Raw genomic sequence first — 12904 nt, 5'->3', positions numbered from 1 at the left:
TACTAGAAAAAGCCACAGTTCTGGCAGTGAACTGGTGCAGAGATGGACTAGATTGGATCCTGGAACTTCAGGCTCGGATGTTTGCTGGAAAACTCCTGCTGATATGGACACACCAGTGTACACACTTTGAAGTTATCAGGACTTAACTGGATTCAGGGTGTGTTCTTCTTTCATATGCATGTGAAAATAAATAGTGTGTGGCTAAGTAGAGTGGAGATCCTGGCTCCCTTTAAGAACAGATGGGGAAGGAATTTAGAGTCTGGGCCCTTTTGAACAGGCAGATATTTCATTCTCCATCTCCAGTGAAAAAAACCACAAGCCCATTTTCTCAGTAAAAGCCGACTTCAGTCAACATAAGCAGAAACAGCCCTCCCAATTCTACATCTCTAACACTGTCTCTGTGCCCTTTGTGATCTTCTTTTCAACCAAATTATTCCTGGGAGGATGATTTCTAAGTCAAAGAATGAATATTATAAGTAATAGATATGCTCTACAGGTAGTCCTTGCTTAACAAATGCCCTGTTTAGCAATCATTTGAAGTTATGACAGCACTAAAAAAGTAATTTTATGACTGGTCCTCACACTTAAGACCATCACAGTGTCCCTGCGTTCACGTGATCAAGATTTGGGTGCTTTGCAACTGGCAGATGTTTACGACCATCGCAATATCCCATGATCACCTGATTGCCATTTGTGCACTTCACAGCCAGCTTCCAACAAGCAGCGACAATGGAGAAGCCGGCAGTGAACTTGCAGGTCATGGTCCTATGATGTCTTGCTTAACGATTGCAGGTGATTCACTTAACAACCGCAGCAGAAGTGAGGTTGTAAGTCCGTCATAGTCACGTGATGTCTTGCTTAATGACCACATTGCTTAGCAAATGAATTGCCAGTCCCAGTTGTGGTTGTTAAGCGAGGACTACCTGTATTACATTCTGTTTTCCTGTGTTGGTGAATTTAGACCGGTTTGGTCAGCCTGAATTTTTAGAAATATGAGAGAATGAGCTATTTGTGGATTGCTTCATATCAGTCAAGACCCAGTTTGGTTTCCTGGGTTGGTGAATTTAGAAGGTTTAATTAGTGTTAGTAATATGAGTAAAGCAGGTATTTGCTGATTGCCTCATATCAATCAAGACCCAGTTTGTTTTGACTCACACATTTTTAAAACACGGCAACAGCCCTGTTCAAAACCCTCAGGGAAGATGGATCTGCATTGCCAGAAAAAAGCACATACTTCTTCTGCATTACAAGGAAAGGGTGCCTCTGACAGAGGAGGACAGTAGGTGGCACTCGATGTGGCTGCCTTGACTTGCCTTTCTTGTGCAGAAAGCCATCTTTACAAATGCACTTTAATTGGCAATCCGTGGTGCCTGCTGAAACGCAGAAGGAAGGTGGGCATAGTCAGTACGTTGTTTGTCACACACAGAGACACACATCTCTACCCTGCACTTTACCCAGAGCTCTGGGAATATCATTGGCAGGTTTTAATGTCTGGGCCTATTACATCCTTCAAAGAACTCAGGGAAGTCTTTCAACATCTTTCCAAGAACTCTAATGAGCTCATTTAATATGAAGTAAGATTGAAAAAGAGTGACTGAACCAAAATCGTCCAGTAAACATTGTAACTAAATGAGGAAGTCTGCCTATCCACCCACCCATCCAATTTATGTCAAATATACTGGAACTACTAAACTGAGCTCCTGCACAGAAGATAGAAAAGACAGCACATTGAACCCCCACATTTATTTATTCTGAATGTTCCTGATGAAGAACTGTTTGGGCCTGAAATGTGTTGATCACTGTCTCACTTTTTTTTTTCCCCTTCCCTTTTTGAGATTCTTTTGGGAGTTCCTGTTTGTTGTAGTTCAACAACATCCTGGTTCAACTTCCTGCTGCCAGAAAACAGTGCAAGAATTCAACATAACTAAATGTTTTACAGCCTAAAGATGCTCTCTGTTAGAAGAATTTTAGACTTTTTATTGAATGATTAGATCAATGCAATGCACAAATTACAAGCTAATATTTTTGGTGGTGGTGGTGGTGGTGGTGGTGAATTAAGTGAATTTTAAGATATGATTTGTGAACAGGTCTGAAAATCTACGGTGTATATTTATTTTATTCCTGGGAACTGCAAGCAGGTCCACACAACTAATAGAGATCATCTACCTATGTGGTCACTAAGAGTCAACAACACCTTGATGGCACATAATCAGTCAATTCTCAGAATGCCATTCATTGTAACACCCATTCATCTTACCTGGTATAAACATGGAGACAATGAGAAAAGGGCACGTAAAGTATATCGTTAGCAACAGTGATGTAATGTTGACAAGATAAAGCCTAAGATCAGTTACTACATGTGAAATTATGGCGTGCTGCAGAGTGCAGATGTTTCAGATTTGATCAAATGCAATGCAAAACTGATTCACAGTTGTGTGAAGGTCACGATGTACAATTTGGACTAAATGCCTCAGAAATTTAGAATATATATTAGTAAAGCTATTTTTGGATGGCTTTACACTTTATGATTAGATCCAGATTTCCATCATCTGACATGACTCCTGGTTGCTCAGGTGATAGCAGTGGCTAGCAGTCTAGTTTTACATGTTTAAATTAATTTGCAAAGTTGCATATATCCTTCCTGGAGAAGATATATGTGGTCAGAATAGTTTGTGCCTAAGTAACGTATAATTTGGACATCTAGATTATGTTCTGTGTGGTGCTGCTTCCAAAAAGTATTTGGACATGATGCCTGATGCTGTCTGGGAAATACTGTTCCAGTATTGCTTCATTTGTGCTATTTGCCAAATTGCTTTCATGTGTTTCTACCTTTGAAGTCTTCCACAAGCTGGTATGTTCCAGATGTGAGAACCAGATATTTTGAAACAGTATAATTGATATTCCCTAAGGGAAGAATGGATTGATTTTGCTCTGCATTCTATTGGGAGTAGATTTGGGCATTCTGTTTTCATCAGACTTTGCAGGGTTTAGTTATTTCAGGACTGGGTGAAAGAAACCAACACTGGGGACATTTATAGGTGTAACAATGAAAGTGAAAGAATGTGGTACCCAGCTGTTGAAAACATTGCACATATCTTGTTTGATTATAAACTATACTCTGTAGCAAGGGCTGATTGCTTAGGCCCTTTTTTAAAATCTAAGAAAAACTAGGACACTCCGTTTCTGCAGGGAACTAATGTGCATATTACAAGGAAGACCCCATCTTTTATAGCAAAGACTATCCAGAAGAGAATGGACCATTTAGAACATATAGAGGTGGACTGCAGGGGTAACATGTTATGATTATGACATACTTTTCCTTTGTATTGTTTTTATAACTTCTTGATATGGTCAGATGACTAACCAATTAACTAATGAATTGATACTGATAATCATGAAAGCAGGGTGGAAAGTCAATCCAGAATACTACCTATAGACACAGAGAGTAAAGTGGATTTTCATGGACTCAAATACCAGTAAGGATAAATATTAGAGATCGGTGGAAACAACTGTGGTCTGAAAGAAAGTTAGGCTGAAGAACAGACATGCAATTTTAAGTATTTATCTTTGCCTAACTAGAGATCTGATTGGAGGGACTAAGTATGTGTGTGCATCAAGATTTTAGGTTAGCACTTTACCACTGCATACACCTGTACTTAAGGGGAAGAAAAAGCAACAAGAATTGTGATATAGCCAATCATATTGAGATGATATAATGATATGTCTGCACATGTACATTAAACAATGCCATCAATTACTGAGCGCATAACAATGGATTTTTTTGTGCCTTTCACCAAATCACAATGACACAGCAGTGAGTGGATGGGAGAAACACATGAGTAAAAGAAGGAATAACGGCAGTAAGCCATGCATTGGACACCTTGCAGGAAACTCAAAAGATGCTTTTAAATTCTTTTTAAAGAATTCCTTTGCATTTGTTCTATTTCGGAAACAGTGCTGTGTGATCGGAAACTGCAGACTCCGGACAACTGTTTGAATTGGGAGAATTTTGAAAATCAACATGGCTGCTTTTGGAAATCATACCACCTTATCCCTATCCATAATTTATCCAGCACATGCCATTGTCTCCGGGTCAGGACAATGGCTGCAATGCATTCCACTGAAACTGAAAGCCAAGGATAAGATAAACTGTCAGGTGACGACTTCAGAAGTTTAGATGATGCTATTTCCTGTCATAAAAATGCTGAATATTTGTTACATACACAGTGCTTCAGGTAGTCTTGAAAATTGAGAAATGTTTACAGAATGTGTGCACAGTTTAATCACTGAAGTTGATGAAGACTCTATGGGACAATATTTGGACTGTCAGCATTTCTATTAGATATTTAATAGAATTATTTCTTCTAATGGTAGATTCAGGCCTCTGCCTGTCAAAAGGGTTGAAAGTTGTTGATAACTTCTACATAGAGTTGTCCTGTCAGTTTCAGTGGAGCTAGTGATTTAGTGGCAATTTTGTTCAGTTTCTGATTTTTCCAAACTTATCCTTGCCCATTTGAGCACATTTGCTTGTTTAAAAACTCCAGAAGGAAACTTAAATATTTCCATATGCATTTCTCTTACACTGTACACTTTTATCTGGGCTTTTTCTAACATGCACAGTTTTGTAAACAATTTGATGTTCATTCTTCTCTTTATAATATATTTTTATGCACAGTTCCCCAAGTATATTGGGGGGTTGGGCGACTATATTCTCCATTAGGAAATTTTGAAAAATGAGATAATGACATATGATTTTGCTCCGATTCACATATAATTTTGGTGAGTGGCATTAAAATGCAATTGAATGAATTTCTTACCATCTTGGGAATAGTTGATGAATGGAAGAAGTTATTCTAATCCACATGTTTGTGAGGACAAATGATCCTATACATATTTTGTTACTGTTTTGGGGGACCATTATTATTGAAAAGCTGTCTACAATTTTATCTATAGAATATTACTCCAAATCAATCAGGGTGCTTGAATTCACTGAAACTTATTGAAGATTGTGATTGCCAGTTTGCCACTGGCACCATAACAGATGTGTTTCTCAGCTTCTTCATAGCTTCTGGTTCCTCCAAACTTTTTACTTAATCTAGCCAATTAGAGCTGGGACAATTCTGCCTTTTCAAATTGTGCTAGATATTTGGCAAAGGTAGAGATGGTGGAAGTGTAAACAGGAAAGGTGGGAAAACACCCTTTAAAGAAGGTATCACTCCCACGCCATCACAACAAAAGGGAAAAAAAAGCAGGAAATTCCATGTCTCTCACGCGTAATACAACCACTTCTCCTCCCACAGAATATTTTGCTTAAGTATAAGCAAGGTTCATTCCAAATGTATGTATGATTCTATATCTTTCTGTCAACTTGCAACATTTTCTGAAGTCTTGAGTAAACAGCATTGCCTTAAGGCCTTGATGAAAGAATGGGAAGACTGGAAACAGGGCTATAGGAGGCAATTCTATGAGAGTATTATAAAAAAAATCAAGCATATGCTTTTTGACGTTTTTGCTATTTCAAGTCCCCCTATGCTCTGTGCACAATATTTATCATTTGCTTGTTTATAATTTAGATTTATAAGGCCATCCAACTCCCAGCAAAGACAGATTCCAGAGCAGTGATACTGGTAGTAGTAGAATATAACATGAAGGAGATGAAAAGTGCATTCATAACGCCAAAGAAAACTTGACACTGAATTTAGCTGTCGGGAATGGGGGCCCTCAACAGAGATGTTTGCTCGGGGCTCCAGAAAACCTGATTTATACTCCTGTCCATGAGTGGCCATTTCTCACATAATAGATGCATTGCGAGTATGATGTTCTCTGATGAAATGCTAGAGGGACTTCATATGGTTAGAGGAAGTGAAATATGGTACGGAGGTTTAGCATATGAACAGCTTTAGTTGAATGAGGCTGGGAATAGCCTAGGACTTGCCATCTTGGTTACCTTGCCAGGATCTCTGAATGAAAACGTTGACTACGTCCCTATCTCAATATTCTATAACACGGGGACCTACCTTCTCCTGGAACATTATCCTGCATGAAAAGGCATGTTAGAAGAATGAAGAGCAAAGCCAAGAATGGAAAACAAGGGAAATAGCTCTCTTTAAGGAAAATGGGGGGCGGTGGCAGTTAGGGTTTGTCATGGAAGGTGGAAAAATAAACATAGCCCGTATTGGTGGTCTCTTGGGACCTCCTTTCCTTCAGAGAAGAAGCTAATGGAGACCTAGAACTGAAGATTTTGAAGCATGAAACTGATAGGGGAAAATGGGAGGTTTATAGTAAAGAAAGGGGGAATGATGCAGTGAAAGCCCAGAGACCAAAAGTTGGTGGCAGTGTTCAGTACGATAGTTCTGATAGAGACAGACGACTAATTGCTAACTTTCTGCCAGTTCAAGGAACAGGGACCATGCGGTGGCCATTTCATAGAGGGCCAGATAGGTAGATTGTGCAGCTATCTCCAATAACTATTTTTGCTTTTAAATTCATATTTTTATTTTTCTTATACTTTTTCCTTTAGTGGTAAGAAATAGTTATTAAAACTGAGGGATCTCTATATTGGGGTCTTGAGTAGATTACTTATGCTAGGTCTGCTGCAATTTCATATCCTAATTAGGAGATACAGAAACTAGTGAAGGACTAGAGGCATTACGTATTATGCTTGGCCGCATTAGCATCATACTTCTTCTTACCTTTCTAAACTTCTCTGTGAAAGCAGCTTAAAACAGCTTTTTAGAACTATTTTCTCATCAAATAATCCTCTCAGTGCACTGTTTTTTGCCAGCTGTGATTAATTTCACCAACCTTTCTTGGAGAACATCCCACTCTCCTTATTTCATCTAGAGATCAAACCAGTAAAAAGCCGAAACCGAAGCCAAAACATTGCTCCTTCACCAGGGAGCAGTTATCCTTGGTGTAACCAGTTTCAAGGTGTCATTATGAGACCAGAGACCTGACCAGAATGGTCTACTGGCTTTAATGTTTACATGTCTGTCTGTAATGCTTCATGATGACAAGCCACAGAACAGCAGAGTTGAGCTGATGTCTAATCATGACTTGTGTACCAAAATCAAACTTAATCCAGATCTTTATATCAATTACAATTTATTAATTATAATCAGATCAGCTTTGGGCCATGCATTTTTTAAGAGAAAGGTAATCCCTTTCTTCTGATTTGGCACGTTCAGGCTGGTAGGAGAGAAAATACCATCAACATTTTGTTTTGACTAAGTAGAAAAACGAGTAGCGTGAAGAACTGCTAATTTTATAAAGCTATATATTGCTGAATTGCCAAGATTGCCACAGAGCTTCAAGCATCTGGTAAGGACAAGAAGGCATTGAGGAAAGCCCATGGTGTCCCATCAGTTATTAATTTTGAGTGGGAGATACAGAAACAAAAAGAATATAAACAGATATACAATTAAGGTTCCAGCAGAACGTCTTCTCCCCATGTCAGTTAATACAGAACAACAGCCCATAACATCTAGATTTCAGGAAAAGGAAATTGTGAGACACAACTGGCAAAAGAATGCATAGAAGGTATGAAGCCTTTCTCACCAGTGTAAGACACCAGGTTTCAGAAGTGCAGTGATATTACTATCAGGGTATATATTTATCATAACAACAATTGAGGCCAATTGATTTTTTTTTTCAAAAACTCACAAATGCCGTTCTGTGGATTTTAAACCAGTCTTTTTAATACCTACTAATCCAGAAAGAAGAGGTTTCATTCACTACCCTCAACAAAGTATTTAATAGTTGTTTTCCCCTTAAATTTCTGTTAGCCACTTCATAAGGCTTGGCAGATATTCTCCCCTATATATCATAGTAATTAAGTAAAGGTAAACAGATAATTACATGTTATATAAATGCAAAGGACCAGATAGAAATCAGATTAACTTCTCACATAGCCTATAACTAATTCTGTCTAATATTCATGTAATCAACTGTGCCTTCAAGAATCTTCAAGAAATTTTCATTTCATGGAGGCCAGCATTTCATGTCACTTCTCCACTTTGGATGGACAATACTTTAAGGTGCAGTGCATCTTTAGAGGTCAGATTTTTAGAAGGTAATGAAATCCCAATTACAGAAAACCCCAAAAGGGAGAGTGGCAGAGACAGGCTAGATAAGATTCAGGATCCCAGATGCAGTCAAATCAAATCAGAATAGATTACCTCAGAAATTGATCTAAATTTATTCCTATTGAGCGCAATGGGGGAGACAGATTAAATGGAAAAAAATCAAGAACAGCATCTACATATTTACTTTTCCTGCTGTTCTGAACCAATCCCAGTCAGGCTTTATGATTTTATTGGCATATTGACAACACTTTGATCTAAGCTTAGGATCGCTCAGTTTAGGTGCTTTCTGGTAAACACTTCTATATACTACCAATCCTATATTGTGGTAAGAAAAAAATGAAAAAATGGTGGAAAAATGTATGAAGATTACAAATACAGGTAGTCCCTGGGTTAAGAACGCCCAGATTACAGATGACCCACAGTTAATGGACCCACAGGAGCCTATTGTAGCAAAATTTGAGTTAAATACACAATGATTTGAGTTAAGTACACAATGGTTTGAGTTAATTACACAATATTACTTACAGTACAGTATTGTAAGTATTATACAATAGTACTGTTCCAGCTTACATACAAATTCAACTTACGGACAGACCATGGGAACAGAACTCGTTCTTAAACTAGGGACTACATGTATAAGGCAGTGTCTGGAAATATGCCCTCTAAAATTCTGTGAAGGAGCAGAATTTTTGCATGTTAAAACTCATCTGCAAGTATCCTTAAATAAGGATTAAAATTCAGTAAAATTAGGCACATTTAAATCAGATTAATCTCAGCGGGATGTTATGCATGTGTAACTGTGCATCCCGTTCATATTTGGATTTGAACATCTCTGTAGGAAATATGAATGCTCTGTGCATCAGATTGTGGTCATTGGCCCTACAAGCACAAGATGGAAATTATCTATTCCTCCCCCCCAAAAAAAATACAGAACTGTCTGATTCCTAATAAGTTTTTGAGCTGACCACTTTTTTGAGCAACTGAGACCAAATCCAAAGTAAAAAATTAAGAAATTTATTGTGGGAGTAGGTTACAATACTTGCATCTCATCTGAAATGTCTCTAGTTTATTAAACTAGCAACATGCAACACACCACAAAACACAAAAAGCAGAGTGGACTATCCTACCCTTGTCTAAGAATGTCACAAAACTGTTCTTCCTATGACAAATGTAGGAATGGACAGAACTCTATTTTTTCATCTATCTTTCCCTTGTAATAGCTTACTTGTTCTATCATGCTTCCTCTTTTGTTTACTTTTAAGCCCTCTCCACCCACAAATATCATGTAATCTTTCTAATGAAGTCAGACTGCCTTAAAAATATACTCCACCTGAAAATCTGAGGGATGGCTCAGTCTGAACAACTCTGTGGGAAATATGAATACTCTCAGTTCTTATTAGGAATTATGAACCCTGAATTATTCAAGCATCTTTAGCTACAGCCTAACTACTTAGGTGATTAAATGCATTACTTTCTCCACACTTCCTATAAGCATAGGTTGGAAATAATTTTGTTTACTTTGCAGCTTAATCAAGAAGCTTTGATTAGACAATCCAGGCAGAAAGTGCCTATGATCTGTCTTAGTATTCAAACTGCCTGAAACTGAATGAATTGAGTGTGCAAAATCTTTAATTGCCATTTTACTATAGAAATGATCAGTACAGTTGCTGGAGAAGAAGCAGGCCCTGAATGTTTTGATGTGTTCAACTCTCTAAGGCTTTCTGCTCTTGAGGTTCATCCAAGACGGTGTCTCTGTTCAAGCCTCTTGTTTGCCATTAAGGTTGAGGAAGCCTCCCCTTACTTCCTGTCCTCAGGAAGCAAGTAGATGGAGGCAAGGGAGTAATTTTGGGTTTGGGTTTTTTTTTCCTCCCTCTCTTCCTACAAGCATCTGTGCATGTGCACTCACCTCACAAACAAAACTACAAAAGGTGGGAGGGGAAGGAGGGAGAGACAAAGCCAACAGGTTGATCTGGATTACATCAACAGTCACACCCTCCTGACTTTATGAGCATAGGAGAACAGGTGTTTGTAATTCATTAGCTAAACCGAGCTCAGCAGAGACAGGAATTAATTTACGCTGCTGCTCCCCAACCTGCTTCTCCTCTCTCGGTAGCTGCTAGCTGGCCTAGTGCTTCCTTGGGTTCCCTCATTGAAACCATGACAAGTCATTCAGGGAACTTCAGTGCTGGCTCCCTTACTTCCCCAGAAGCCTCTTATAGTTGGAGAAGACAGTGTTCTTCTTCTCATTCTACAAGGGATGAGGCCTGTAGCAGTCCTAACTTGGGGGAAGCCAGCAAGAAAAACTTCAGTTCCTCCAGCCTCACAGGACATGACTACCATTATACCTACCCAAGGGTGTCTGTCAACAAACACCTCTTGGCTCCACTCCACCTGGACATTGACCCAGCTCTCCAGGAAATAAGGACCAAGGAGAAAGAGGAGATCAAGACACTCAATAATCAATTTGCTGCCTTAATTGGGAAGGTAAGATGAAGTTGCTCCTTATCTTGACCAGAGGACAGCCTAGGACTGATCTGCCATGAAAAAATCTCAGATCTCAGATTTAGGGCATCGTAAGAGGAGGATGGTAGGGGTGGTGATGGAGATGATGATGATGATGATATTCAGAGTTGTTGTATTATGAATAAGTTGCTGTTTTAATCTTCTACTTGAGGAACCAAATTGTCAGTGGCCAGATGTAATTTAGTTCAAAAGGTACCAATGTTATATTTTTCCAAATAATAGAACAACATAGGCTTTTTCCTAGCAATATACTCATATTGATGGTAAGCTTACTCTGTAGGTGCATGGAAGAAAGGAAAGGGAGATTAGTCTTTCATTCATTGAAATAAAGAAAGATGTGGTTGCCAGCACAGAGAACTAAAAGCATATACAATACTCTGAAAATATCAGACAATGTTTGTGAAAATAATCAAGCATAACCTTGCAAGTGTCTGCAATTTTTAAGGATTATATACATGCTCCTATACTTGAACAGTATAGAAGAGAGGTACAATGAAAAATATGTGTTTACAATCAGATTTGAACTGAACTATTCAAAATGCAAATGAGAGGAAAGGAGCTATTGTTATTCTCACTACTGACACTTTTATGTCACTTACACAGTTATATTTTCACACTGCATTCACAATGGCAATGGACAGCTTAACTACATTTTCCCAAACATCCTTCTGGGTAATCACAACATTAAAGCTGTCTACTCACTGAGTAGTTGCTGTTTGAGCACAATATCAATTTAAACATGTATTTTACTGGCTAAGCTGTCATGACTTCCCTGTTGAATTCTGGGAAATGTAGTTTGTTGAAAGTGCTAATACTAACACAGTTCTGATAGTAGCTCATAAGGTTGCAGCTTCTATGGAATCAGCTAAATACTCTTTTAAAGGTTTTAAGGCAATCAGTTAAGTCAATTCTAAATTGGCTGGTGTGGGTCTTCCGGGCTGTGTGGCCGTGTTCTTGAAGTTTTGTTTCCTAACGTTTCGCCAGCACCTGTGACCGGCATCTTCAGAGTGCAGGAGCACAGACAGGAGCAGTTCTCTGTCTGTGCTCCTGCACTCTGAAGATGCCGGTCACAGGTGCTGGCGAAACGTTAGGAAACAAAACTTCAAGAACACGGCCACACAGCCCGGAAGACCCACACCAGCCATCGTATGCCGGCCGTGAAAGCCTTCGACAATACAATTCTAAATTATTTTTTAGGAAATAAATAGAACTCTGTTACTGGTTTCCTTTCACATTTCTAATAGTTGGTACCACAGCTGGCCTTGTTCTGGCCTAGGGCTTATGAAATCATTTTTGGATCTAACCTTACCATTGGAAAACAGCAAGGGTACAACTTAGATTTGAAGCATCATTCCACTGAACATCACTATATGAAAGTTAAATGTATTTATTATAAACTGCTGATGAAGACCAGTATCAGGTGTGGTACATTATGCTGAATGATAGTATGAATATCTAGTATGAATATCTAAATAGCTTATTTACTTGGACTGTGGAAACACTCCAAGTAAATAAGGTGATTTACTACAGTAATAGCATTCTAGAATATGCCACATCAGATTGGGGTGAGCTGTCATGTTCCCAAATGCATCCCTAAGTAAAAAGTTCCCATTTCTAACACACCACAAAGTTTTAGCAAAGTTTTTTCCTAGGTGCTCTAGTTGTCTACATGGAGGGAACTATTCTTGGGAAGGGGGGACCATTAAAAATATGTCCACCTGCCAATTGAGGCGTACAATCCAGAATTCTCTATTGTTATTGTTTCTGAGGTTTACATTCTGCCATTTTGCAAAATCAATGAAAACAAAAGCATGCAATCATAAAAATAAAGTAACAATGGGTTGCAGACTACATAAAGGCAATCATAAAATGATTCAGTGAAAAAGAGGAGCCCTTCTCATAGAAGCAAACCAGTAGTATTAAAGGCAAAGAGAACAGAATGTTTTTATGTGATGACAAAAGAAAGCAGAAGGACCTTCAAACAGTTCTCCGGTGTGAGAGCCACCCCTGGGAAAGCCCTATTGTCCATGATCCATCTCATGTCAGAAGGAGGCAACACCTGGAGAAGGACCTCCAATGAAATCATTCTTAATGGGCAGGTTTAGATGGGAGAGACTGGCCTTTCAGATGTTAAAAGCATGGGGTGAGTAGGGCTTTAAACACCTTTGAACAAAATGTGGGCAGGAATTGAGCTTTTCAAAATGCTATTACCTTAGTCTTCCATCTCATTCCCTGTATGCTGGTATACAAAATGCAGTTTGCCAACCTCCCTTTCCCAGACCCCCCTAGAGTAGGCA

General features: G+C 38.8%; 1 protein-coding gene across 1 annotated transcript in view; it reads left to right on the top strand.

Moving 5' to 3' along the window:
* The first annotated feature begins 10143 nt into the window (after positions 1–10143).
* LOC103056771 (uncharacterized) overlaps positions 10144–12904 on the top strand; it is a 43116-nt gene continuing 40355 nt past the window's right edge. Inside the window, exon 1 of the mRNA XM_007420738.4 lies at positions 10144–10568. Coding sequence (XP_007420800.2) covers positions 10242–10568 — 327 coding nt within the window. The 5' untranslated portion in view covers positions 10144–10241. The remainder of the gene's footprint in view (positions 10569–12904) is intronic.

Source organism: Python bivittatus, unplaced genomic scaffold (genome assembly GCF_059951505.1).
Source record: "Python bivittatus isolate LINGU-HERP-01145 unplaced genomic scaffold, Pbiv_v1 ctg000220_np1212, whole genome shotgun sequence".
NCBI classification, from domain to species: Eukaryota; Metazoa; Chordata; class Lepidosauria; order Squamata; family Pythonidae; genus Python; species Python bivittatus.
This window is presented reverse-complemented; position numbering and strand designations above follow the sequence as displayed.